Source organism: Ovis canadensis, chromosome 2, assembly GCF_042477335.2.
Source record: "Ovis canadensis isolate MfBH-ARS-UI-01 breed Bighorn chromosome 2, ARS-UI_OviCan_v2, whole genome shotgun sequence".
Taxonomy (NCBI): Eukaryota; Metazoa; Chordata; class Mammalia; order Artiodactyla; family Bovidae; genus Ovis; species Ovis canadensis.
This window is the reverse complement of record NC_091246.1, coordinates 3,065,278-3,092,030: the sequence shown is the minus strand read 5'-3', so window position 1 is coordinate 3,092,030 and position 26,753 is coordinate 3,065,278. Positions and strand designations below refer to the sequence as shown.

The window sequence follows — 26,753 nt, the reverse complement described above, 5'->3', positions numbered from 1 at the left end:
GAGTGCCTCAGGGGGCTGCTGAGCAGACTCACTGAGCTGATCCACATGGCACAGCGCTTGGCACACAGCGCATGTTCAGCAGAGGCCAGCTGTTACGATCAGCAATTACTGCATGTAAGTCCTGGCCCTTGCAAAGCTGTGTGACAGCGAATCAGCTGTGTACCCTTGCTGAAACTCCAGAAACCCCTCAAATACAAGGTGGGTGGGGGGTGAAAACTGGCTTCCCCACCGGGTTGTAAAGGTCAGACGAGATAATCCACACATCTCACAGCCTACTCCAACTCCTGAATAGGGCACTCGGCCCTAAGCCTGGCACTCGCAGCGCTGGGCGCAGCGGTCACCGTCTTCATGTCAGACTGAGGAGGGGGCTGGCGAGCGGCCCACAGCTTCGGGAGAAGCTCCTCTAATCGGCTGAGCCAACTCTGTTCTCACGACCTCTCGGAGCTCCCCGGGCTCCTAGCGGCACGGTCCTGACCTCACAGGGGTAAGGATCACAGGCAGGACCACTTCAAACAAAGCCAACACTTACCTGGAATTTCTGGGTCTGCGCTTCCTGGGGGGCCTCTCTGGCTTTAGCAAAGGCAGCACTGAGCACTTCGATCTCGGAGTTAAGCTCTTCAATCTGGGCAAAGACAGGGAAGAGTAGCCGAGAATGCAGCTGGGGTCTCCTCTCTGCGCACGGTCCGAAAGCCACTCCTGCTGAACTGGGACCCCTTATCACCGAGGGCTCTGTGGTCAGAACAGTGGGGCTTCCCGTGCGACTGTCTGCTGGCTGGACGACGTTAGGACAGGCACTGCACCTCTCTGAGACCTCACCCCCCAACAGTAACATGAGGACGCCACACTCACCCCCGAGCACTGTGAGGCGTGAACAATGTGATGTGCACAGGTGCTAACTTAATGACCTGCTCAGGCTGAGGGTTACTATTGGGCTAGCCAAAATGTTCCTTCGGGTTTTCTAACCATCCTACAGAAAACCCAAAGGAACTTTTTAGCCAACCCAATAGTACTGTTCACAGAGATGACCCACCACACCACCCAGCCTGGCTCCTCCCAGAACTCTGCCCCCTCCAGTGACCTTCTCCTCAAGTGACTCAGCCACGAACTCCCCAGCCAGCCCCTGGCCTCTGCGAGAAGCCAGCTGCTCCCACCACCCGGCGCCCTGCACAGCGAGGAGCTCCGCCTTCAGCTGGGTCCCAAGCTCCCAACACGTGAGACGGACACAGACTGTGGTTATGAACGAAGCCTCTGCTGCAGCTGACGCTGGCGGTTACCCTCCTCCTCCTTGGCTTCCCCAACCCCGGATTCCTGGTTATCAGCATCCTGCCCCTGCGGCCACCTTCCTCTCCTCATCTGTGAAACTGGCAACCCCTGCAGCCCAAGGCTCCGCCTTCTTGCCGACCCTACGCTCTCCCTGGGTAAGGAGACCAGCTCTCAGAATTTCACTCACACGTGTAGAGGACTGACTCCCAGATCCACACCTTCAGGCCTGGGCCTTCTCCAAGTTTGGGACATGGCATGTCGACGGCCTCCCGGACCTCTAACCTGAACAGTCCAGGGCTCCTCCGAGTTGGCACCTTGTAAACAGTATTCTTGCCGAGGAAATCCCATGGACACGGGAGCCTGGCAGGCTACAGGCCACGGGGTCGCCAAGAGGCACACACCGCCTAATGACTGCACCCCCACAGGCAGGCTCACCGCCTCCAGGCCGCCCCGTCTCTCCACGGCCCTCCGCGACACGCGCTTTAAGGGGGCTGGTGGGAGCACCCAGCCCCAGGCATGCAGACAGAAGCCGCCGCGCTGCTCCTCCTCTCAAGTCCTGCATCTAATCACCAAATCTCCCCAGATTTACTTCTCATTTTTCGTTATTTCCAATTTGCTTTCTTGAGTAGGCCCCACCCCTCCCCTACCTGCTGTGATCCCTGCTGACTCAGGCTTTCTGAATGGGGGTGCAGGGGGCTCGCCTCAGCACTGGCCCCCTGCCTCCGTCCTCTCCCTCCTGCCACCCCGTCTGGATACAGTCTCAGCCCCTGGGAGGGGAGTACGATCACACCCCTCCTGCTCCAGAGCCTGCAATGGCCTTGCCACCCGAGCAGCTAAACTCACTGACTTCCACCTCCGCTGCTCCCGCAGCCTGTCTGGCTCCTTCTCTTGCCTCACTTAAGCTCGGTGCTTGATGCTCTGACAGGCTTCAACTGTTTTGCTTCGACAAACACACCAGGAGCTCTTTCCTAACTGAATGCTCTGGCCAGCGTTCTCTTCCCTGCATGAGGCGGCCTCCGCGTCTCCACCTGCCTCCCCAGCTATCTCTTGGTCCCCCTCTAAGGTTCAGCCCAGACACCTGCTCCCAGAGGAAGCACTCCGCTGAGCTGCTCAGAAGCTCCAGAAGTCACTCAGGGTGCCTGCGGTGGTGCTCCCACACCCACTCTAAGCGGGACCAGGCCCCCTTCCCTCCACCTGCACAGCCCCCCGCGTGCCCCTCAGTCACGACCCCTCACGCTGCCTGCGTCTCCACTAGACTTTGTCTCCACTGTCTGTACCGAGCAGCGACAGGCGTGACGGATCACGATCCTCACAACAGGAAGAACACAGAGGACCGCTGGGCACCACCTTGGAGCCCCAGGGCAGCGGGCCAGGTAGCAAAAGGCAAGGGGGACTTCCAGGTGGTGTGACTGGGGATACGGTGGTGCCACCAACGCAGACGAAAGCAAGAGAGACTGCAGCATGATGGTGGGATGAGGGGCGGTGATGGAGGTGCTGAGTCTGATTAGAAAGGACCAACATGGAGGAGCCTGTGAACCATCCAGGTGAGACATCACAGTCATGCCCTTGTCTCCCAAAACACCGTTATCTCCATTTTCTATTGTCTTTCAAAAGACTGGACCTACTCTCCAACATGGTAGCCACTAGCCACTTGGGCTTTTGGGCACTTGAAATGTGGTCTGTCTGACTTGAGATGTGCTAAGCCTATTCGGACTTCAAAGTCAAAAGTCCAAGTTTAAAAATGGTAACTACCTCCTAATTATTTTTGTTTTCTGGCTTACGTGGTGAAAGGATAACATTCGAACTTCACTTGTTTCTTTTTACTACTTTTAATGTGGCTACTCGAAAACTTTAAATTGCATCTGTAACTCACATTATATTCATACTGGACGTCCCTGGATTAGCCTCTACAGAAGAATTTCTAACGGACAGTACGACCCTTCCCCTACTTTCCACACTCATTTCAGCTCTCTTATAAATTTTTCACCCACAGCTAAAAATTTAGGGTAAGACAGGCCAGTCACAGAAGCTAACAAAGAAAAATCTCACTTCGGGTGTATCCGACATACCTCTTTTTCCTTCACCTTTAATGCCATGGTTAGACCCTGAATGGCTTTATCCCTCTTTAAACTATTTTTCTTTTCCGTAGCAATTTCTCTTTCCTTCTCCCTCAGGTCTTCCCGAAGTGCCTAAATTAGATTAGAAACAGACTCACTAAGTTGACGCGTTCTAACCAAAATGCACTGTAAATATATCTTTAAGAGCACACTCAAACACAGTTATTCTATCTTCTTCCTGTCAACCTGTGATTAATGTTCCCAAGTAGCACTGAGCGTCGCGGCATCAGCTCCCAGTTACCGTGTTGCCGCTCACGGCGACGGGGATGGGTGGAGAAAGGGGATCAAATCAGTTAGGATGATGACAGCTGCTCCCATGGGAAGGACTCCAGTGTCTTCTGGAGCCTGAATACAGTCACAGCAGAGCCTCGGAAACCACACTGGGTTATTTGGGGGAAATAACAGATCATTAATTTCACTCCTTAATGCTACAAAAGCTGCAGAGAGCTTGGTTTGATGGAGACTGAATATGTGCATTTAGAGTCTGAGCTCATTTCTAATCTAACTGCCTCCCACCCGGGCTGCTGTGAGGATCAAATGAGATGATGGACATGAAACCGCTTTCTTGGCTGCAGGCATGACTCAGACGTGGGCAGCTGAGACTGAGGGACCCCGGAACAGGGGCTCTGCAGTCAGACCGGTGGGTCTGAATCCCCGCTGCACCTCTTCCAACTCTGTGACCCTGAGGACGGGACCTCGCCTCTCTGAGCCTCATGGGTTACATCTGCAAAATGGGAATGCCCACTCCACTAAGTTATCGCCAAGGTTACCAAACCCTCTCTCACACGCCTAAGGCTTAACTGGCAGGCAGTGACTGACACCTACTGCCACACAGAATTACCTGCTGCACCCGGAAAAAGGCCGAAGGATACATCCTCAAGACACTTTCAAAAACTGCATCAACATACCTGGATCCTCTCTTCAAAGCGATTTCTCTCCTTTTCCCGCTCCATCTGTGCAGCCTAAGAAAAGGCCTTCATTAGTGCCCGGAAGGAACCCACAGACGAGGAGCTCCCCCAGAACAGTGAGAGTGAGCACTCCATTTACTTTCTGTCTCCCGCTGCCGAGGCCCTCACGAACCCAAACATCCACTCCGCACGTGTCACCTGAAGTCCGCCCGAGGCAAGAACACCAAGACAAGTAACCCCCGCCGGCTGACCACCAGCCCAAGGAGCATGAACCAAGGAGCTGCAGGAAGGGGCAAAAGCCACTACTGCAGAGCACGCAGGGAGCGAGAGGGGCCAGAGGGGGGCGGGCGCAGCCCATCACGGCCAGAGGCAGCCACGGAGGCTACAGGGCTCACGGCTGGGTCGGGACAGAGACGAGCCTGCTCCATGGAGAGACTGAGACGTTCCATGCACTCCAAATCACCCCTGGGACTGAATGGACCCGCAGCCACCCTGGCTCCAACCAGAACCAGAAGATTTCCGCCAGGGCTGCCTGCACCTCCGGGCCTGCCCACCTGCTTCAAAACCGCCGGCCGTGGGAGCCCCAGGCAGAGGGGAGGGGGCCCGGGGGCTGCAGGGTCTGTACCAGCAACCCACCTCTTGGAGCCGAGGAGAGCAGAACAACTCTCTGAGTGTGTCTCTACACTCGGCGAGGGGCCCATGAGCGCCGCCTCGCAAGGTGCCAAGATCAGCCAAGGTGGAACGCTGACCCCCCTCGAGTGCTGCCAGGCCCCGATGCAAGTTCCTTCCATTCCGCACCGCCTCTGAGGCTTCAGACCAGAGCTGGCCTCAAGCCCGCCTCTAACCCCAGCGACAAAACACGACACCACCCCACAAGCAACCCGATGGATGAAAGCAAAGTTCCCAGGCAGCAGCATATTCACATGTGGTAAAACAGAGGCGTTCCGGCATGGACTGTGTTTTTAACCAACTCTACAAACACCCGAGACTGGAGAGAAAAAACCTGCCAGGGCCCCTGGCAAAGGAGGATTTCTGCTAATTCCTCAGCTCACAACAGGGACCTGGTATTTTGAAGGCCAGGGTGTGTGACTGTGGGGACTGAATATGCACTCATCCCACAGAGGGGTCTGGTCGGGTAATTAAAGCCCCCACCCCTGCCGTGCCTCACCTCAGCCTCGCCCTCCCCGTCTTCCCTCAGAGCAGCAGAAAGTCCTTGGAGTTCTCCAGACGACACGGTTTCATCAGGAGATGCCATCTGAGATTTCTCCTCTTTAAGGCACTGAATTAAAGCGTCTTTGCTCTTCAAAGACAGCTTCAACTCCTCAATCAGTCTGAAAGAGAACACAATTTAAATATTAATTCTAAGCTGTTCCCTGAGCTCAGCGGAGCAGGAGGAGGTAGGAAACGGGGCCAGACACCTTCAAAGGAGACATGTCCGAGGACTGAAGAGCTGCGTTTTGCAGGTGGGAGACTAACTGCCAGAATTCACGGGGCCTCCGCGGTCCCCTCGCCTCCAGCCCACTCACGGCCAATCCACCCCCTGAGCAGCCAGACTATGGCCAGGCCGAGTCACCCTCCTGCTCAAAGGCTTTCATCAGCCCCCACTAGCGACAGCCATGCATTATGAATTTGGGCCGGGGCGGGGCGGGGGGTGGACCGAGAAATCTCCTCTCCCAAGGAAATCTGGCAGTGAGACTGAAGGACAAGACCGACGGAGCAGAGCTGCTGCAGCGAGCCTGAGGACAGCAGTGCGTCTCTCCGAGGCGTCTCGGGGCAACGTATGAACAGACTGGCTGCCACAGTAAAGGGCCAACCCCTCAGCAAGGCCCTCGAGGCCCTGGCTTAAGGGCCAAGGCGGCCGGCGGCCCTGCTGACAGCCGCCCTTCCACCCCGGGGCCTGTCCAAGGACCTCCGTCGTGCGGCTCGAGGCCCCCCGATGCTCCGTCTACCCGGGACCCCCTCACAGCTCTGCTCCCATCCCTACCTGATGACACCCACCCATTCACCGCCCACGGTCAACCAGGCCCCCTCAGGTAGAGCTGAGCACGACCCTCTCTGGGTCACCGAATTACCCCTTACCCCATAGGAAGCTCTGCTCCCTGACCTCAGCCAAGCTATTTAACTTTTGAGTCTGCATTTCCTTGGCTATAAAGTGGGGACAACTCGGCTTCTGTGGAATGAAGATAAGCTATTTAAAATGCTCCATGACCCCAGGCACACGGCAGACCTCAACAAACAACAGCAGCTATGATTACTTTAAAAAAAAAAAATTCAGCAATGAGCATTTTGTTAGTGGACCCTCAGAAGAGTCTTTCTAGCTAAGCCTAGAAAGCATCTCGGTAGGATAAAAAGAGCAACGGCTTGGAAGTCTCAGAGCTTCCTGAGCGCCGGAGGTAAAGGGGAGGCGTGAGCTAAACGCAGCTGAAGCGCCTAGCAATGGAATGGAGTACCTGACAATTCCTGTCCACCTGCACAAGTCCTGCACCGAAATCCTAACCCCCAAAAGGTGATGGGATTAGGAGGTGGGGCCTTTGGGAAGAGGTTGGAACCCTCAGGAGCGGCAGCCTGAATGGAGCTGCAGAAAGACCCCGCAGGCCGGGGACTGAGGGGACACCACGAGGAGCCCGAGGCCCAGACAAGGACCCCGGTGCACCCACGCTGGCACCTGGCTCTCGGACTCCCAGCCTCCAGAACTGTAAGAAGGGAGCTTCTATTGTTCATAAGCTGCCCAGTCTGTCATGTTTGGTTACGGCACCCCAAAGGGACTGAAATAATTGAGCATAGCAGGAACTGGCAGCTTGGGGGCAATGCCCCCCAAAACTTGGAAAGAGGAGTAAGGCTGCTCTCCAGGGGTTCCACTCTGAGACTGTCACACCGTCAGCTGGAGAGGCAGAAAGCCATCAAGCTGCACTTAAGACGGACTTGTTCTGCTGCAGGTAACTCACACTCCAATCACACTGACCGGCTTTAGTTAGCTTAGGGTGACTTCCCCAGCGACTCAGACAGCAAAGCGCCTGCCTGCAATGCGGGAGAGCCGGGTTTGATCCCTGGGTTGGGAAGATCCCCTGGAGAAGGAAATGGCAACGCACTCCAGTATTCTTGCCTGGAGAAACCCTTGGACAGAGAAGGCTGGCAGGGTACCGTCCATAGGGTCACCAAGCGTCAGATACGACTTCACCTTCTAGTGACCTTAAAGCAAGTTCTAGACCGGGATGGGAAAGGAGTGGACTGTGGCCAGCCTGGAGCCCCTGCCCCGCTCAGGGAGCAGCCTCGGTCCAGCAAGACCCCGGCCCAGCCCTGCCGCCCGGGACAGAACAGGATGTTACACAGGCAGCTGCAGAAGGCCCAGCAGGGCATTGTGTGCTGGGCTTAGTCGCTCAGTCGCGTCCGACGCTGCGACCCCATGGACTGTAGCCCGCCAGGCTCCCGTCCATGGGGATTCTCCAGGCGAGAATACTGGAGTGGGTCGCCACGTCCTCCTCTAAGGGACCTTCCCAACCCAAGCATCAAACCCAGGTCTCCCACACTGCAGGCGAATTCTTTACTGACTGGGCCACCAGGGAATACAGACAGAGAGCAAACCTAGGGAACTTCAGAAGACCACTGCAGCTGACGATGCTCAAGGAAGCTACTCCAGCACAGGCCTGCTCACCAAAATAAAAGCATGAAATATGCCCCAGGCCATCCAGTGAGGGGGAAAAAACATTGTCACCACCTTTCTGCTGAGCTGAATGATCAGTGATGACAGTCCTGGTTTGACCTCACAGGGTCAGACACTCTCCTCCCCAATACAAGGGAGGAGCTAGTAAAGTGAGCCTGACCCAAAGAATGAGGAAGAAAGTGATCTTCCCCCCCGCCCACCTCCAACTTTCCTTTGATTATAAAACTGTAGCCCACTTATTCCTCGGGACAGCACCCTCTTGCCTGACCACTTGCATCTCTCACAAGCGTCTTATATTCATAAATCTGCTTCTTGCCTATCACTTTGCCTCTTGCTGAATCCCTTCTGAGACACAAAGAACCCGAGCCTCAGTAAGTCTAGACACCAGGTGAGTGATTCTATTGAAAGAGGGTGGGTTCAGATCCCAGACTAGGTTTTAGCTGGGTTTGAGCAAAGTCGCGCTCAGAGGTGCGAAGTTTTGCTGCCACGCGTTGCAGGGTTTTAAAAGAAACTGGAATTCTAGACTTTCTCATGAAATTAGATTTTTTCTTCCTAATGTTAGCAACAAATTAAAAGTTATCAAAATACTGTGTAGGCCAGATATAAGTGTCTGTGGGCCGTATTTGACCTGCAGGGCTCCTCCAGGCCCACTGCCTCAGAGACACAGACTAGATGTAAGGTCAGACTGAAGGAAATCAAGCGGCTAGATCACCTACCTTTGAGAAGGGTGGTGGGAGCCCAGGACACAAGCCAGGCCCTCCCAGGGAGGGCTCTGCTCAGCGGCGGCTGGCCACATGACAGATCTGGACCCACCTCGCCAGGGCAGGACCACAGAGCCCTGTTCATCCAGCTCTGTGCTTTGGAACTCACCTCTGACCTCAGCTTAGCTCCCTGGGCAGGCCCGCCTTCAGGGAGGGAACACACTGGCTCCAGCCCCAGGAGAGTCCCACCACAGGGAGGGCCGCAGCAGAGCCAGCAGAAATCAGAGCGGCCCCTCCCCCCAAGAGGCCGTTGCACGTGGGTCTCCTGAGTTACTAGCTTGTTTCATCTCGTGAGCAATATGTCTGTGCCTTCCAAGATTGTTTTTCCCTTTTTCCTTTGGCTACCAGGAAGCTTATGGCCAAAACCTGAATGCTAAATTTAGTATAAGCAGAACGTCTCAGCATGAATTTCTGTCTACTAATCCTCCCTCTGTCCTCGTATCACTACCCTATTCCTTTTCCTTTCATCCTGATTTTATCCCTAGTTTTCTCGCTACGGGGACCAAGTAGAAAAAGAAGGGAACAAGGGGGTAACCCCTCCCTTGTTTTGGATCACGCCGTGCTATGCTAAGACACTGCAGTCGTGTCCGCCTCTCTGTGACCCCGTGGACTGCAGCGCAGCAGGCTCCTCTGTCCATGGGATTCTCCAGGCAAGAACACTGGAGCGGGCTGCCATTTCCTTCTCCGGGGGGTCTTCCCAACCCAAGGATGGAGCCCATGTTTCGTGTCTCCTGTACTGGCAGGTGGGCTCTTTGCCAGGGCCAGCTGGAAGGCCCTGTCATGGATCATGCAGACAAACGGATGTCGGAGCCTCACGGGGGCGCGGGCCCACCTGTCCTTCCCTTCCAGGACCGCAGCCATCTCCAGGTTCCCCTCGCGCATCGTCTTCATCTCTGAAAGCTTGCTTTCCAAGCTCAGTCGCAGAGCCTTCTCTGATTCTGTCCCAGCAAAGGCCTTTTCCAGTTCTGCTTGGGCGGCTTTCACATCCTAGAGTTAAATTAAATGCATTTGATGCAATTTTTCAATACAATTGGGAACATTTTGAAAGGAAATTGGATTAAAACATAAATATTTATGACTTTTTCTCCGGCACATTTCCCCTCCCTGAATTGTACTACACATGGGGAGAATCAGTAATAAATACCTTCACCAGCCATTTTCCCCCTCTTATATCCTGAAGAGTAATAGGCATTTCCAGTGGAAAAGACTCTACAAGAACCGTATTTGGGGGTTTTGAAAAATCGGATCAATATTTACAGCGTCAACGAGTACGAAGAGAAATGTGCTTCTCGATCCCTAAACATACATAAACTCCTAAGAGTCACCATCATCTCCATACACGCTCACGCCACACCCCACTGCCCCTCACTGCTTTTAGGATAATGACCACACGACTCGAAAGTACATTTTCTAAACCTCCAAGGTGATTTAGGTGGTGAGAAACTCTATGTTCTTCCTGAGAGCTCAGAGAAGCCGAAGGGAAATTGTCTAGATGGTGTGGGCAGCGTCTGCGTGAGGGGAAAGGTCCCGGTGCTCAGGAAAGTGGCCTGACAGTGGGTCTGAATCTCCGAGCCCTCAGGCCAGCAGCCTCTGATAGCGCCAAAGAGGAAAGTCAGATCGAACTGGGCTTAAAACCCAGCTCTCCCACTTACTCACTGCGTGACCTCATGTAGCCCCTTAACCGCCCTAAGCCCATTAAGTGAAAGTGAAGTCGCTCAGTCGTGTCCGACTCTTTGCAACCCCATGGACTGGAGCCTACTGGGCTTCTCCGTCCATGGGATTCTCCAGGCAAGAATACTGGAGTGGGTTACCATTTCGTTCTCCAGGGGATCTTCCTGACCCAGGGATCGAACCCGGGTCTGCCACGTTGGAGGCAGACGCTTTGACCTCTGAGCCACCAGGGAAGCCCTGAGCCCGTTTCCCAACCCGTAAGACAGGGATAGGAACCTCCCTGGCGGTCCAGGGACTAAGACTGAGAGCTCCCAGTGCAGGGGGCCAGGATTCGATCCCTGGTCAGGGAACTAGAGCCCACATCCACAGCTGAAGATCCCACGTGCCTCAACTGGGGCCTGGTGCAGCCAAATAAATAATTAAATAAACAGAAAACAGAAAACGAATAAGCACCATCTCTCAAGGATTGCTGGAGACTCTGTCGCATGCCTGCTGCAACCCAGGAGGCTCCGAAAATGCTGGCTCCCCTCCCTGCCCCCTCCAGTGTGTCGTCCACCACCACCTTTCCAAGAGGGAGAGAGCCTGGCGATCTCGATGGCAGCTGGGGAAAACTTACCAATGTTCTGAGACAAAAAACAGCAAAATCAGCAAAAAACAGCACTTATTTGCTGAGTGCTTACTGATGCCGGGCTTTGAGCAAGGAGCTTTATTTATATTATCTGTGATCCTCACTCCACTCTAGGAAGTTACAGACTGAGAGACAGCCTAGGGCAGCTCAGCACGAAAGCTCTGCAGTCAGACCACCCGGCACCTGCTCTGCGCCCGTGGCCCCAGGCTTTCATTCTCAAAGAGGGACAATTACCTCATACATTTACTGAAGGGATGAACAAAATCCGTGTAAGAAAAGGCTAAGAAACCCTTCTTAGGTGCGACGTATGGTGTCTCGGACATGGTAAGCCCCCCATAAATCGCTGGCTCACTGCAGTTTATTACAATTACTGCAGGGCAGGCACCTTCAGCCTCATTTCACAGACGAGGCAGCTGAGGCTCAAGGGGCAAATGTCTTCTCCAAGGTGACAAGCTAGTGTCAGAGCAGGAACTCAACCCCGTACGTCAGTCAGGCTGTGGCCCTAAAACGCGGGGAAGCACTGAGCTGGGAAACCTAAGGTAGCTAAACCAAGAGATCACGTTTCCTGAAGTCTCAGAACTACATTTTAACTTCAGAATTTGTGCTCGAAAGACTCTCCTTTTGCTTTCAGCTCAGCTGCTTATGATCCAGACTAGGTTCCCCACCCCTTCTGCGCCAGGCTCCTCGTCGGCATTTTGGACCTACACCCGCCCTGGGGCTGCTGTGAACAGGAAGCACGGAAAAGACCATTATCAGCCGTAAGGCGCAGTACAAGCGGGTCTGCTGTTTCCTTCCAGGTGTCACCTCCCCCCTTAGCTGCTCAGAAGAATCAAGGTCACAGGCAGAGAAACAGATGACACGACAGGCTTCGAAGATCAAGAGCGACGGAGCTGCGGTCCTTCCTCAGGACCAGCTGAACATGGAGGAAAGCTTTCTGGCACCTGTGAGACCATGTATTTTGGCCAAGGAGCTTCCTGCCTCCCACCAGTCACAGGCAGCACCTGGCTGAGAGTCGGTGGGAGGAGGGGCTCCACCAAGTGGCTCCCCGAGAAGAGGGGTCAGGGAGCACGGGCAGGATGGGGGCCGGAGGCTGGGCTCCGGGGGCCCGGGCCGCGCAGCCACGCGAGTCGGGAAGCCTGGCTCCGGGCTGAGCTGTGTGGGCCCTCCCCTCGCCGGGCCTCAGCTTCCCTTCTGCAGAGACTGAACTAGACGAGAGGAAGGCTGGCGTGACGGCCGGAACACAGGCTTTAGAACCAGCAGCCGTAAGTCTGAATGGGCTTCCCTGGTGGCTCAGCGGTCAAGAGTCCACCTGCCAATGCGGGAGACGCAGGAGAGGCGGGTTTGATTCTGGGTCGGGAGGATCCCATGGAGTGGGAAAAAATGGCATCCCACTCCAGTATTCTTACTTGGGAAATCCCATGGACAGAGGACCTGGCAGGCTACAATCTATGGGGTCACAAAGAGACAGACGCCACTCAGCGACTAAACAAGAACATTTAAACAGGGCTTAAACTGGACTAGTGTTTCTCTCTGTCCCTCCGTGTCCGTGTCCTCACTGACAGGACACAGACAGTCAAGGGCGGCATGCAGGGTATGTGGGTACGGGTCCCATACGCACAGTGCCCAGAGCAGGGCTGGGGCCAGGAGGCACTCAGGAAGCGGGATCTCGCTTCTGCTGACACCCTGACAGGTTACAGAAAAGAGGAACAAGATCCTGACCCCTCTGGTATGAACCCACTGTGAGGAACCATCTCCTCAGGGCTCACAGACTCGCCTCTTCTAAGAGGTGGATCCTCTTGGTTAGGACATCTTCGACCTGGCGGACCTTCTTCTGAGCATCTTCCTTCACCCGCTGAACTTCAGCGCCGCCCCCTCCGGCAAGGCTCTCCACTGCTTTGCTGTGAAAAGAGGCAAAGGCGTAAAACGCACTAGAGTGGCATCAGATGGAGATTCCAGTGGCTCCAAAGAGACAAAGAATATTTGCTGGTCCCTTTTCCCACAGACCTGTGCTGAGCTTTTTTCTTTTTTTTTTTTAATATTTGTAATTCACAAGCAGAAATAATGTAATATATGAATGTATTAAATCCGTCATGCAGTACACCACGTTATACGCCAACTATATTTCAATTAAACACGCATATGTGATATCTGCGTATGTGTATATATGTGGTTTGTATACTATCCAGTGATTTCCTTAGGGTCAATTCCTAAAAACAGAATTACTAAGTTAAAGGATAAGCACATTTTCAAGACATCTGACAGCTACTGCCAAATTCCCCACCACAAAACTTCCAATAAAGCACACCTCCACCACTGGCAGGAAAGGCAGAGCGCGGGTGTGCGAACCAGTGTGCAAGGAGCGGAATGCGGGGGGGCTCCCGTGGCAGCCCAGTGGCCCAGACACTGCGCTGCCGCTGCAGGGGGCACACACTCAAGCCCCGGTCAGGGACCGAACACGCCGCCTGGTGCAGCCACAGAGAAGAGAGCACAGGGGCCAGGCAGCAGACAGAACAAACCTGAGGGGAAAGGTCAGCCACTGGAAGGAAAGCGTCTCAAAGCCTGCACGTCCGAGAGCACCAGCAGCGACTGCGGGCCCCAGGCGAGGAGGTCACCGGCTCCCTGTGCCCCCCCGCCTCCAACGCAAAGCCAGAGCTCGTGCCATGGGGCGTCACGGGGCGCCCGCTCCACCTGACCAGCGGCGGTGGGGCTGGTGCTCCAGAACCGGACACGGGGCCACCACCACTGACGGCCTTTCCTTTTGGTTCTCAAAAGAGAAAAACAGGGTCAGATGTGAATTTCTGAGACACAGACTCAGAGCAGTTCTCATCGGATTTCCAAAGTGACTGCGGATTTCCGGAAGGCAGAGAAATAAAGGAAATGGCTCCACCTAAAGCTCGATTCTCAGAAAACGGCAAGAGAAGAAATCTATTCACTGCCAGCCTCCCATGCCCTACTTTAAGGGTATATAACATTTTTCCAACCGGGAGCCACGTGAGCAGGCACTCTCATGCGCAGGCCACGTGCGCTTCTGACTGAGAGCAATGGCGAGTCAAGAGGGCCGTGCTTGCCGCCCACATCTCAGACACAAGTCGCTGCAAACACAGACTCCATTCCCATCTCGTTCCCTGCTACCAACAGGCCTTCAGACTCCATTCCTGTCTCGTTCCCTGCTCCCAACAGGCCTTCAGAAGCTGCCCCTCCCCCGTGTCATGATATCATTTTAATGGAATTCATTGTGAATAACTGCGAAGAAAGAACAGGGGCTCTGTGGCTGAACAGATCTGCTTCCAAATTTTGACTCTATTACGTCCTCAGTGTGACTCTGGCTAAACTACCTCTTACACCTCAGTTTCCTCATTTGACAAATGAGATGATTACCTCTCAGAACTAACGTGCTAACACGCATGTCGCTCCTCTGATCTGAGTGATGCCTGCCAGCCTGCGAGGATGGAGGTGCTGGCCCCTGCTGAGCGGCTCTGAGAGGCCTCGCTGTCCACCTCAGCGGGGGTCAGAGCTGAGAAAAGGCCCTCCGGGCTGGGGCTAAGGCCACCATAGCCACCTCCCAACTGATGCCAGGAGATGTCCTCAGCCCCCCGCCCAATCCCCTCCATCATTTCCTGTTCAGGACAGTCTGGGATTCACTCCTCAAGAGGCATTATACATGGCGGAAAGGTTTCTGTTTTAAAACCTTTCCCCTCCTGAGCCTTGAACACTGGACTTTTCCAGTCCTGAACTTTCACTGACTACCACAAATGTTTTACCCCTTCGGTTTTACAGGAACTTCTCTGGACTTCCCTGGAGGCTCAGACGGTTAAGCGTCTGTCTATAATGTGGGAGACCTGGGTTCAATCCCTGGGTCAGGAAGATCCCCTGGAGAAGGAAATGGCAGTCCACTCCAGTACTATTGCCTGGAAAATCCCATGGACAGAGGAGCCTGGTAGGCTACAGTCCATGGGGTCGCAAAGAGTCGGACACAACCGAGCGACTTCACTTTCACTTCCTCTAGAAAACAGCTCGCTCCATCACCCTCCACTCCACCCCGCACCTCCTCCCCCCACAGCCAGCAAGTGCAAATTCCAGCCCCGCAGTCTGAATCACACACATGGTCAAGGGGCGGACTACAATTTTTAACAAGTACTGGCATTATTCAATTCGGTTGCATTTTAGTTATGCCACTAAAATGTATTCCCAATAATAAATGTTCCAACTTTTCATTTATCATCTTTGTATTTTACAGTTACTGTAGCAATAAAATTTATACTCGGCAGTATGGTGCAATTTTCCCCTACTAATGGAATTATTATTTTTGTTTGTGTTTTAAAGCCACAGAGATAAAATTTACTCCTGACAATGTGTCTGCTTTTGCTCTTAATGCCCCTGTATTGTAACTGAGAAATGTAATAATAGAAAGCCAGAAAAAATAGATGTTTACTGCACGGCGAGGTGGAGCGAGCTCCAGGGAGATCAGCCCAGTTCTGCTGCCAGAAGAAGTGGGCAAGTCCTCCCATCCGCTGAGCCTCAGTTTTCTCTTCACTCAAATGGGAATACTGGCTGCCTCAAATAGCTGTTATAAAATCAGATGCGATAAAGCATGTCAAGTGCCAGGCCTAGGATCTGGGCTAAAGTAGGACCTCAATAAATGCTAGTTCTTGGAAGGTAGGAGGGAAGCTCAAGAAGGAGGGGTTACATGTAAACTTACAGCTGAGTCACACTGCTATACACTGCAAAGCAATTATCTTCCAATTAAAAATACAGTTTTAAAAACATGTTAGTTCTCTCCTTTCTTTATAGAAACTTCTCTTTACAGAACCTGGCACAAGAGATGAGACAGACCTCAAGACCGAAGGAGAGAAAGGGTTGAGAGAAGCGGCTCTAACCCAGCTTTCCACCCAATACAAGAACGAACTTTTCTGGGAACACCACCCCCGGTATTCTTTTTAACCCTCAACATTGCCTCTTGGTTCTTCCTATCCTAGTTATGGTTCTTTAGGAAAAGCAAGGGCTTTTCCTGTAACAGCCGCTGGGCAGTTCGGGGCCAGGACAAGTACCTTCAGCAGGTGCTTGGTGGACGCAGCGCAGAGCCACAGTGGGTCATCCGCACAAAGGCCCCGGGAAACAGGAAGAGCGCAGAGGCCAAGACTCAGAAGCCAAAGACCCGGCCGCTGGCCAGGGCCCCTGCCTTTCCACGGGCCTGCCTCCACTCAGGTAGGGGACCAGACTCGGGGCCTCGGGAGGTGTACAGTCATGCTGGAGAAGCGAGAACCACACACAGGAAGATCAAGCACCCAAAACCCAGCGCTGGGCTACAAGTCAGGGACTCGAGTCCTAATTCCAGCTCTGCTCTTCATAAGCGGTTTTGCTGCGCTCTCTCCCTTCTCCAGACCTGAATTCCCCTCCTCGACGAAAAGGAGGTTTTTCCGAGAAAGCTGCCTAGCTGCCAGGATAATGCTGGGAGGCGAATGAACCTGAAAGCAGCTTATCGACGGCGAAGTGTGACATGCACGTGGGATCGTCACTGTGGCCAGAGCAGTCCGCGGAGAGGCTGAGGTGTGGCCCGCAGGCAGCCACGGGACTCAACCTGGGCCTCTACGGTGGGGAGGCGACCGCAGAGTCAGTGGGGCGGCAGAGGACGGGAAGCGGCGGAGTCCCGCCAGGGCAAAGCCAGAGCGACAGGGGCAGGGCATGCTCAGTATCTGCGCGCCACTTGGGATGAGGAGCTAGTGGACAGCGAGCTGGAGCAGTGGAGTCGCTGTGAATATCCTTATGTAGAAACTCTGCCCTGGGAGGCTTCCTTGACGTCACCCTGCCCACCCCTTACCCAGCCCTGTGGACTCTGCTTCCCAAACGTCCACCCAATCCCCACCAACAGCTCATCACGAGTCTCTCAGCTCAACTACTGAACTCGCCTCCTAACTTGCCTCCCTGCCTCCACCCCGGCTCCCCCAACAGAACATTCCCCACTCAGCCTCCACAGTGAACTTTTAAAAAAAAAAAACAAAGCCCTGATTGTGTCAGCGGCTTTAAACTCATGACTGTTTTCCGTGGGATCTCAGGATAAAGACCAAAATCTCTAGCGCAGCCTCAAGACCCCGCAAGACAAGCCCGAGCCCCGAGGCTTGCTGGGTCACCTGAGACGCACACACTCCCTTCTCCTCCGAGGCTCTCCCCTCTTTCCCCTGGTTAAGGCCTACCTGCCCCCAGGTCTCATCGCAAACGCTGCCTTCCCGGCCACAGACCTCTAGTTACACGCCTACGGCCGCTGCGCTTACTCTCACGGCGCCCTTTCTTCTCTGAGCTCTTTTCCCAATTTGTATTTACAGATCTATAATTCCAAGTATTTGATCCCCATCACTGCTTCCAGAATGTAAGCCCACCTGTCTGTCTGGATCACCGCTCTATTCTCAGGAACCTAGGCCAGTACCGCACATAACAACTGCTTGAGAAATATTTTCTGAATAAATTAATTAAGCTGATCAGATCAAGAAAGGGCCCCAAACTCCAGTCTAGGCACTTGGGGAATCGATGCATGCAAACGTGGGCACCCGCCACGGAACGCTCAGCCCAGGGTGCTGGGATCCAGGCGTGTGCGTGGCCTTTGTGAGTCTGGTCTCCACGTACACATGCCTGGCTAGAAACAAGTCCTGGCCAAGATCCGCAGCAGGCAGGGGCTAAGTAGGCAACAGACCGAATTCTACCACTGGCTTCCCAGCTTGGTGAAGTCGATTTGACTCCCTGCCCAGAGAACCATGTTGCTTCCAAACGACGACAAAAGCAACCAACGAAAACGACGGATTAAGGCAGCCCCTGGCAGCCCAGTGCTTAGGGCTCGGTGCTTTCGGTGCCGTGGGTCCGGGCTCCATGCGAAACCAAAAGCCCGCAAGCCACCCGGCAGAGAAAAGGGGAAAACAAGCACCACCACCAACGGGCAGTGTGGTTCATTCATTCATCCACCTCACCCACTGAGAAGACACCGCGGGTGCAGGGTCGGCGCAGCCCCGAGAAGCCTAGCCCAGGGCCCTCTAGTCTCCCCAAGCCCACAGCCGTCCACGCTGGCTGCTGGCTGGGAGACGGCAACAGGGACTGTGGAGCCTGGCCCAGCGCAGCGCAGCTGTGGGCGTTTCAGCCACTCGGTCATGTCCAGCTCTTCGTGACCCCGTGGACAGCAGGACCCTCTGTCCACGGGATTTCCCAGACAAGAATACTGGAGTGGGTTGCCATTTCCTTTTCCAGAGGATCTTCCCAACGCGGGGATCGAACCTGCATCTCCCGCCTTGCAGGCAGACTCTTTACCACTGAGCCCCTGGGGACGCCCTCGCAGTGCCGCTTGCCCCAGGCCGCTGTGGAGCTCCGCCACCAGGACCGCCAACGCGTGACCACGCGAACTTCCAGCCGGGCCCTTGGTGGGTCAGCTCCAGGAAGTCTTCATCACCTCGCAAGTGAAACTCGGCCCACTCTCATGCCGCCCCCGCACTCATAAATGCCCTCTGTCGCTGCGCCCCACATCACACCCCGTCTACATGCTCACCACTGCCCATGTGCTCTGAGTAAAGCCGCTTTTCAAATCCTCAGCACATTTACCTACGAAATGCTTATGAATGAATGAATAACCAATTGAAACACAGACTCTTCTCTGAACTGTGACTGCTGTTCAATAAATATTTAAATTAATTAACTAATTAATTGATTAAAATAATAGTTTTCAATTTGTTTAATGCAATAGAGCCCTTCCTTTAATGAAATACTACAAGGGATCCTAGTACAAAAAACACACACAAAAATTAGCTAGTCTGGCTGACGCCCCACACTCTGCCCCCGAGCCTCACCCACCTCGGGCCTCCCTCTAAGACTCCAAGGCCCTCGGCCTCTCACAGCGATGAAAACGAACGAGCTGCGGAGGTCACTGACAGTACAGCTGGATCGCACGGACACATCGCTAAGGAAAGAGGCCAGACACGAAGCGCGAGCGCAGCAGACGACTCCGGTTCTCTAAGTTCAAAAACAGGCAGGACTGAGCAACGCGGGTGCCCGCGGTGAGCCAGGGGTGAGCTCCGTGAAGGAGTGTAAGTTCCGGGAGCACAGAGGAAACGTCCAGGGGCCTGACGACCTTCTGGTCTGTGGTCTGGACGGTGGCCCCACAGCCGTGCTTGCTCCATGAAAAGCATCACGCTGCACACTTACCATCGGGGCATTTTCCTGTGTCAAATTTTTGTAACATGCTTATAGGAGATGGTTAGATAGATGAGATACTTAGAGAGTATCACCGGCTCGATGGACATGAGTTTGAGCAAACTCTGGGAGATGGTGAAGGACAGGGAAGCCTGCCGTGCTACAGCTACTCGCAAGGAGTTTTAAAAGTTTGTTGAAAAATAAATAAAAATGAAAACTCCTCAGGGTACTGAGAGCTTAGAAACACAAGGCTCTCCTCTCCTAGCGCGACCAGCCGCCGCCGCCACCGAGCCCAGGTGATGAGCACAGGTACTCACGAGGCTTGGATGAGCAGCCGCTCTCTCTCCTGCAGCTCCCGCTTCAGGCTCTCCACTTCCACCTTGAGCTCGATGTTCTTCGGGACAAGATGCAAAAGGAAAAGAAACGTGTGAGACACAGGCCGCCTGAACGCCTTTAGTGGGGAACCCGCCTTCAGCACGAACCGGCTCCGACGCTCTTAACGGATACGATGCTCTTAATGGGCAGATGTTAGATTCAAACCCTCATTAGCCTCGGGGCACAGGGAAAAGGGGGTTATTAAACACTGGTGGGCTCCAAAGAAAGCCCTGGATTTCTCAAGGCTTGGAACAATTATGCAAATATTCCAAGCGTCTAACAGCCAGAGCACTCAAACACTGAGGCATAAATGTCACACAAGTGAGGCTGATTTAAAAACTGTTTGCCCTCCGCCAAGCAAATTTACAGGCAATTCTGCAGCTTGTTTTTCCGATTCCAAGGCAACTACTTCCGGTTGTTTACAATCATGCATGCGGTGGTTGGAGCAGTGGGAACGTGCTGCAGCTTCAAAAAAAACATGCGGACGGGAAGCCACGTCACTGCCTGTCTCATTTCAGGGTGAGATTTCGGGGGACCCCCTTCCCAAAGAGCCGCAACTGCGTCGGGCCCGCTGCCTGGAGGGGGCGCCACAGGGCTCTCCAGCCAGCTCCCTCTTCACTGGCCGAAACAAAGGGAGACCCGCAGGGCCTTGGGCTTGCAACTCCAGTGACAGCCCCAAGGCAGGATCTTGGGCGCATGGACCACGACCGGAGGCTGTGGGGCAGAGACAGGCTCGGAGAACCAGTCACCAACGTCCTCAGATGGGTTAGATGACTTCACCCAGCACAGAGGCGGGTCCAAGTGTGTGGTCTGCGGAGGGCTGCTGTAAATCCAAGATTTCTCTAACCCTGCGCCTGCTTTATTCTAATAATGTACACCAACCTGACATTCTATTCCCTAATACACGTGTATCATTATAAATAAAAATAACATTTCCAGTACGATTTACAATCTCAGAGGACATGCCTCCCTCCTTTCAGCCAAACAGCCCCAACGGGTAGAGCACCCCTGATGGAGAAGTCTGCCAGAATGGGAAGGCCACGGCCTTGGGACTTGAGGACTGTTCAGTCGCTCAGTCATGTCTCACTGTTTGCAACCCCGAGAACTGCGGCACGCCAGGCCCCCCTGTCCTTTACTGTGTCCCAGAGTTTGCTCAGACTCATGTCCATTGAGTCAACGATGCCAGACCTGGCTTCAGATTCTGTCTCCACTCGCTACTGGGCAGAAACTGCGCTGAGTCAGTGGGTGCTCGTCCACCCGTTCCTTCACGTGACAGACACACACCAACCCCTGTGACAGGCCGAGCACCGGCTCAGCGTCGAGGCCCCCGTGGTAGGCAAGGCAGACTTCCTGCTCAGTCAACACTAAAGCACAAGTGGCAGCCTGTAATTGACCTTAGAAACACAGGCCCACGGGACTTCCCTGATGGTCCAGTGGCTAAGAGTCCTCACTCCCAATGCAGGGGGCCGAGGTTCGATCCCTAGTCGGGGAACTAGAGTCTGCAAGCTACAACGAAAGACCTTGGATGCTGCAACTAAAAAGATCCCACACGCAACAACAAAGACCCCATGTGCCGCAGGATGCAGACAAATAAATAAACATTAAAAGAAAAAAAAAGAGCTCTCCTCACAAAGGGGGGAAAAATATCTTAGAAAGGAAAAGGAGGAAACAGTCCTCACTGCCCTCTCAGATCCCTCAGGGGTCACACAGCAAACACGAGGCCCAGCTGCCCTGGTGGATTCGAGGACTGGGTGAGCTAACAAATGAGACGCGGCGAGGAGACAGGCTCAGGCGGCGTTGTTTTCTTCGCCACCAAACAACGGAGAGTAAGGAAGCCATCTCTGCAGAACTTTCCCTGGAAAAACCTGATCTCTGCATAAAGGACACTTGAGTGTCAGCACACAATGTCTTCAACTGTGGTTTTGGGAAAACTGCAGAAACCCCTTCAAAGAGAAGATTCCTCTTCCAGCTCTCCAAAGGGCAGACAGCTTCTATGTAATAGGTGACATTATATGTTCTAAGTGATTTGCTTTCTGATGAACCAACTGGCAGCCCCAGACCAGCGAATTTACAAGACTACACAGCTAACATGTCTGCGATATTATTCTTTGCAAGCCTGATACTTCAAGCTATAAACTTGGTGATCAAGCTATATACATGGTGACCAAATTTTCTAAACCGAAAATCAAGACACCATATAGGTATCAAACTGAATATCATTATAAAAAAAAATGAGGAAGCTCTTAAACCACTATTAAGGAAACATATACAGGATATTGTTAATATCAAAGCAGAACATGCTCACATTTATGTGAAGAGGGCGTTGATACATAATACACACACACGCAACGGCTGCTTGCAGACACATTAAATTTCTCTGCCTGAAGAATTAATCATATTGGTTAGATCTAGGGAACCAGGAGACAAGGATGGAAGAAAGTCTTTCCAGTGTATACCTTCTATACGTTTTGATTCTGAACCATGTACATCTATGCAAAAAATTAAAATTTAAATAAAAGTACAATCAAATCAACCCATCTAGCCAGGCAGTGGAAAAAGAAGAGCTGAAACCACACAGCACGGTGAGGCCGGCAGACCCAGGGTCAAAGCCCACCTCCCGGCGCAGGGACATAACAGCAAGCACATTACTGATCTTTCCTGAGCTTCAGTTTCCTCTCCTGCAAGATAAAGATCATTTCCACGGGACAAGCCTGTCTTGAGAATTAAAAAAAGATGATGAAGGTAGAAACACTCAGGACAGGTGCCCGGCCAGGAGGAAGCAGCTTCCTTCTTTGGGATTTCCTAACACCCATATCTATCCTGAGGCACATGACAATCACACATAAGTAGGAAATATTATAGGTGACAGGCTTTTTTTTTTTTTTTGATTGCATCACCACTTCTTTCCCAAAATGGGGAGATCCTCATTGCCTTTCTCTCCCACAATAAAGGAAACAAAAAATTGGGTCTTGAGGGACAAGGGAGCTTTTTAATTCTTGAAAAGGCTCAGAAGCACAATACAATCCGTCTTCAAGACAAGTCCATTTAAGTCCACCCACTAAAACTCAAGGAGCATTCGTTTTCCTCCTTCAAAAGTTTCCACTGGTGCAAACTTCAGAAGAAGAAAAAAAAAAAAAAGGAATAAGTCTCAGGCCAAGGGCTAATCTCCTAAAGAAAGTCAAGAGAGGGGCACTAAAATATTGTTTGTACTCCTGCCTTTTCAAGAGAGCCAAGTTCTTTTCTCAACTCCCAGAACCAGGGTTTGTTTTCAGGCAGAGGCCTCCAGGTCAAGGCTTGAGATAGGAACAGACTGTAAGCAAGGAATAGAGTCATGTCACAGGAAAAAATGACGACCCTAACTTTGGGCTGCCGATGGAAGCCTCAGTAAGACAATGACGATCCCTGTCGAGGGCTGACTGTGTGCTGAGGCTTTTCATCTACCAACTCAATTTAATCCACACAAATAACCCCAGGACAGAGGGGTTATCACTTAACTCTGGAAGCAAGCTCAGACAGCTGAAGGGACTTGCCTACAGTTACACAAGTGAGTAACAACAGGATTCAATTCCAAAGACATGCCACCATTTCACTCTTTGTCTCAATTATAAATAATGAGAAAACAGCAATTGAGATATGGTAAGTCAGAATTCCATCTTAAGAAGAGAGAAAGACTCCATTAAAATTAATCTTGTATCGCTTTGCTTAGTATTAAGGTCATTCTATTATCTTTACGCTCCCTGTAATCAATCCAAATGAAGGGAAAGCAGCGCTATCTATTCCTGCCAAGTTTGGGAACAAACATTAATGGAGCTGCTGCTTCGAATGGCCACGAGGAAGGACGCCGGGCGGGGCACTCACGGTTTTGCAGGCGCGCTCCGAGCGGCCGCCACGCTCCCGCTGCAGGCTTTCCTCGAGGAAATAGATGCGGAGCTTGAGGTTAAAGTTTTCTTTCTTCAGTTCAGTGATTTGCTAGAAAATAAGCACACAGGGGTTACGGGAAGTGAGGGCTGAGGGACGAGGCCTGCACGACGCCCACGGCTTCCAGGGCTACAAAGAGAGGAAGAGCTCAGCTCTGCTACAGCCACCCAAACCCAGGACTGAGAGCCGGATGCGGACAGTCTGAGCATGGAAATGAACGGTGACTGAGTGCAGAGAGAGAGCTCATGACTCCACACCGAAAGCGAGTTAGTAAAGTAAAGGAAAGGAAGAGGGGAAGCTCTTCTTTACAAAATAAATCAAGTTAATAAGCGTAGAGAGGAGCAGGAAGAGAAAAGCCCCATTACACAACTGCTAAAGTCGACTAACACACACACCCACGGAGAAATAAACGGCTCGGGCCGAGATAAGCACACAAACGCACGGGGTGAGAGAGCTGGAGGGCACGGTATTCCCACCCTCTCAAGAGGGTCACCCCACAGATGGCTTATCATTCGGGAAAACATACCGTCACGATGTAGAAGCCTAGCAGACATCACCCTAATCAACAGAATATGTTACTACGACCCCGGGTGGGGCAGGCTGACATGCTGTGCCTCCCGAACTGAGCCACTGAGAGTAAGCAATTTCATTTAAAAATGCTAAAATAGCTATAATCTTCTCTCTCTCTCTCTCTTTTTTTCGGGGGGGGGGGGTGGAAACTTAACGGCTTGTGAGACCTTATTTCCCCGACCAGGGGACTGAGCCTGGACCCTGGCAGTTACAGCGCCAAGTCCTAACCACTGGACGGCCAAGCAATTCCCAAAATACCGACAACCTTTAACCTGCAACTAATCAAGAGTTGTCAGACTTCTCTGGTGGCGCAGTAGATAAAAATCGGCCTGCCAATGCAGGGAGCGTGGGCTCAATTCCTGGTGCAGCAAGCTTCCACCCGCCATGGAGCAGCTAGGCCCGCACCTACTGAGCCTGAGTCGGGCAGCAGCTGAAGCCCGTGAGCCCGGGGCCTGTGCTCCAAGACGGGAGAAGCCACGCCTCGAGGAGCCCTCACACCTCCACCACACCTCGCCACCGACCAGAGAAAAGAGCCTGCGCGCAGCAAGGGGGACCCAGGGCAGCCAGACATAACCGCGAATGAACACAGCTTTCCTTAAGACGTTTGATCAGGAGTAGTCAATCAGACAAATCCAAATTGCAGGGCGCTCTGCAGACAACAGACTCGGACTCTCCAGAAATCTTCATGACAATCTCAAGACAAAAAGGGCTGGGGGACTCTCCTAAATGAATGGAAGTAACAGAGGCCTGACTATGAAGTACAATAAAATCATACAGTGACTCTTGAAATCTTTTTACGCTCTATGGAGACAGCTGGGGGACTGTGAATAACAACTTTCCACCAGGCAAGAGTAGTATGAGTTTGTAAGAGAATGTCCTAAGCAAGAAATCCATGCTGAAGTTCTCAAGGGTGCTGTCATAATATCTGCAATTAGCACCCTAATGAGGGGGCAGGGAGAGGAAAAGAGATAAAGTAGATGTAACCAATTTAAAAGAACTGAAATCAAACTACATTCCCTGACCAGAATGGACATAAACTTAGAAATCAACAACAGAAAGAAAACTGGGAAATTCCCAAGTACTTGGAAATGAAATAGCACATCTGAACAATCTACAGGTACCAGAGGAAATCAAAAGATATTCTGAATAAATGAAGATGAAAATAAATCAAAATTTGTCGGATGCAGTTAGAGTAATATTTAGAGGGAAACTTATACTATTAAATGCTTTAGAAAAGAAAACATATACAAGATAGCTCAGTTGATAAAGAATCCACCCCACTGCAGGAGACCCTGGGTCGATACCTCCTCTGGGGAAGGGACAGGCTGCCCACTCCTGTGTTCCGGTCTGGAGAATTCCATGGACTGTATAGCCCGTGGGGTCGCAAAGAGTCAGCCACGACCGAGCGACTTTCACTCACAAGGAGCTGCCGTGCAGCTCAGGGAACTCCGCTCAGCGCTCTGCAACGAACCTCAGCGCTTCTTCCCCACGTAGAGTCACTGTGTGTGTTCTGCATGGACACGCACGTGGTTCACTTCGCTGTACAGCAGAAACTAGCACGGCACTGTGAACCAACCACACTCCAATAAAAATAATTGTTTTCAAAAAGAATATTTCAAATTGATAATCTAAGCTTCTATTTTAGGAAACCATGAAAAGGGCAAAATAGACCCAAAGCAAAAAGAATGAAGAAGATAATAAACATAAGAGCAGAAACCAGTGAAAAGGAAAAGAGGAAACAATAAGGAAAAATCACTTTTAAAAGATGGCTCTTTCAAGCGATTAATGAAACTAATTATACCTAGCCAAACTGGTAAAAAAATAAATTAAAAGAGAGCGATGGCTTACCCATATCAAGAATGAAAGAGGATTATTTCAGATCCCATAGTTATTAAAAAGATAATATGAGAATAATAGATACAAATCTAGACATGTAAACTGGAGAGCTTAGATGAAATCACACAATTCCTTCAAAGCCACCAATTATCAAAATTCACCGAAGAAGAAATTAAGAGAAACCGAACACTCCTATAGCTATTTAAAAACTTAAATTTGCAATTAAAACCTTCCAAGAAAGAAAATCCCAGGATGATTTCAGTAGCAATTTCTACCAAATATTTAAATCTCTACCAATTTTATACAATCTCTTCCAAAAAATAGAAAATGAGGGAACTTTCTCACTTCATTTTAGGAGGGCAGCGTTACCCTCATAAAACCAGACAAAAATATTATAAGAAAACTACAGACTAAATCCTCTAAATGACATACTCAAAATCCTCAACTGAATTTTTAAAAATTCAGTTCAGTTCAGTTCTTCAGTTGTGTGCGACTCCTTGTGACCCCGTGGACTGAAGCACGCCAGGTTTCCCAGTCTATCACCAACTCCCAGAGCTTGCTCAAACTCACGTCCATTGAGTCGGTGATGCCATCCAACCATCTCATCCTCTGTCGTCCCCTTCTCCTCCCGCCTTCAATCTTTCCCAGCATCAGACTCTTTTCAAATGAGTCAGTTCTTCGCATCAGGTGGCCAAAGTACTGGAGCTTCAGCTTCAACATCAGTCCTCCAATGAATATTTAGGACTGATTTCCTTTAGGATGGACTGGTTGGATCTCCTTGCAGTCCAAGGGACTCTCAAGAGTCTTCAACAGCACAGTTCAAAAGCATCAATTCTCTGGCACTCAGCTTTCTTTATGGTCCAACTTTCACATCCATAC

General features: G+C 52.1%; 1 protein-coding gene across 25 annotated transcripts in view; it reads right to left on the bottom strand.

Moving 5' to 3' along the window:
- The window catches only part of CDK5RAP2 (CDK5 regulatory subunit associated protein 2), a 184,064-nt gene that overhangs the window by 125,031 nt on the left and 32,280 nt on the right, over positions 1 to 26,753 (bottom strand). For all 25 annotated transcript variants that reach the window (XM_069575238.1, XM_069575236.1, XM_069575242.1 and 22 more), the window contains exons 4-11: positions 23,409 to 23,519; positions 19,493 to 19,569; positions 12,784 to 12,907; positions 9,543 to 9,697; positions 5,457 to 5,619; positions 4,289 to 4,342; positions 3,333 to 3,452; positions 530 to 622 (exon numbers count right to left, since the gene is read on the bottom strand). In XM_069575238.1, the coding sequence (XP_069431339.1) occupies positions 530 to 622; positions 3,333 to 3,452; positions 4,289 to 4,342; positions 5,457 to 5,619; positions 9,543 to 9,697; positions 12,784 to 12,907; positions 19,493 to 19,569; positions 23,409 to 23,519 (897 nt within the window). The remainder of the gene's footprint in view (positions 1 to 529; positions 623 to 3,332; positions 3,453 to 4,288; positions 4,343 to 5,456; positions 5,620 to 9,542; positions 9,698 to 12,783; positions 12,908 to 19,492; positions 19,570 to 23,408; positions 23,520 to 26,753) is intronic.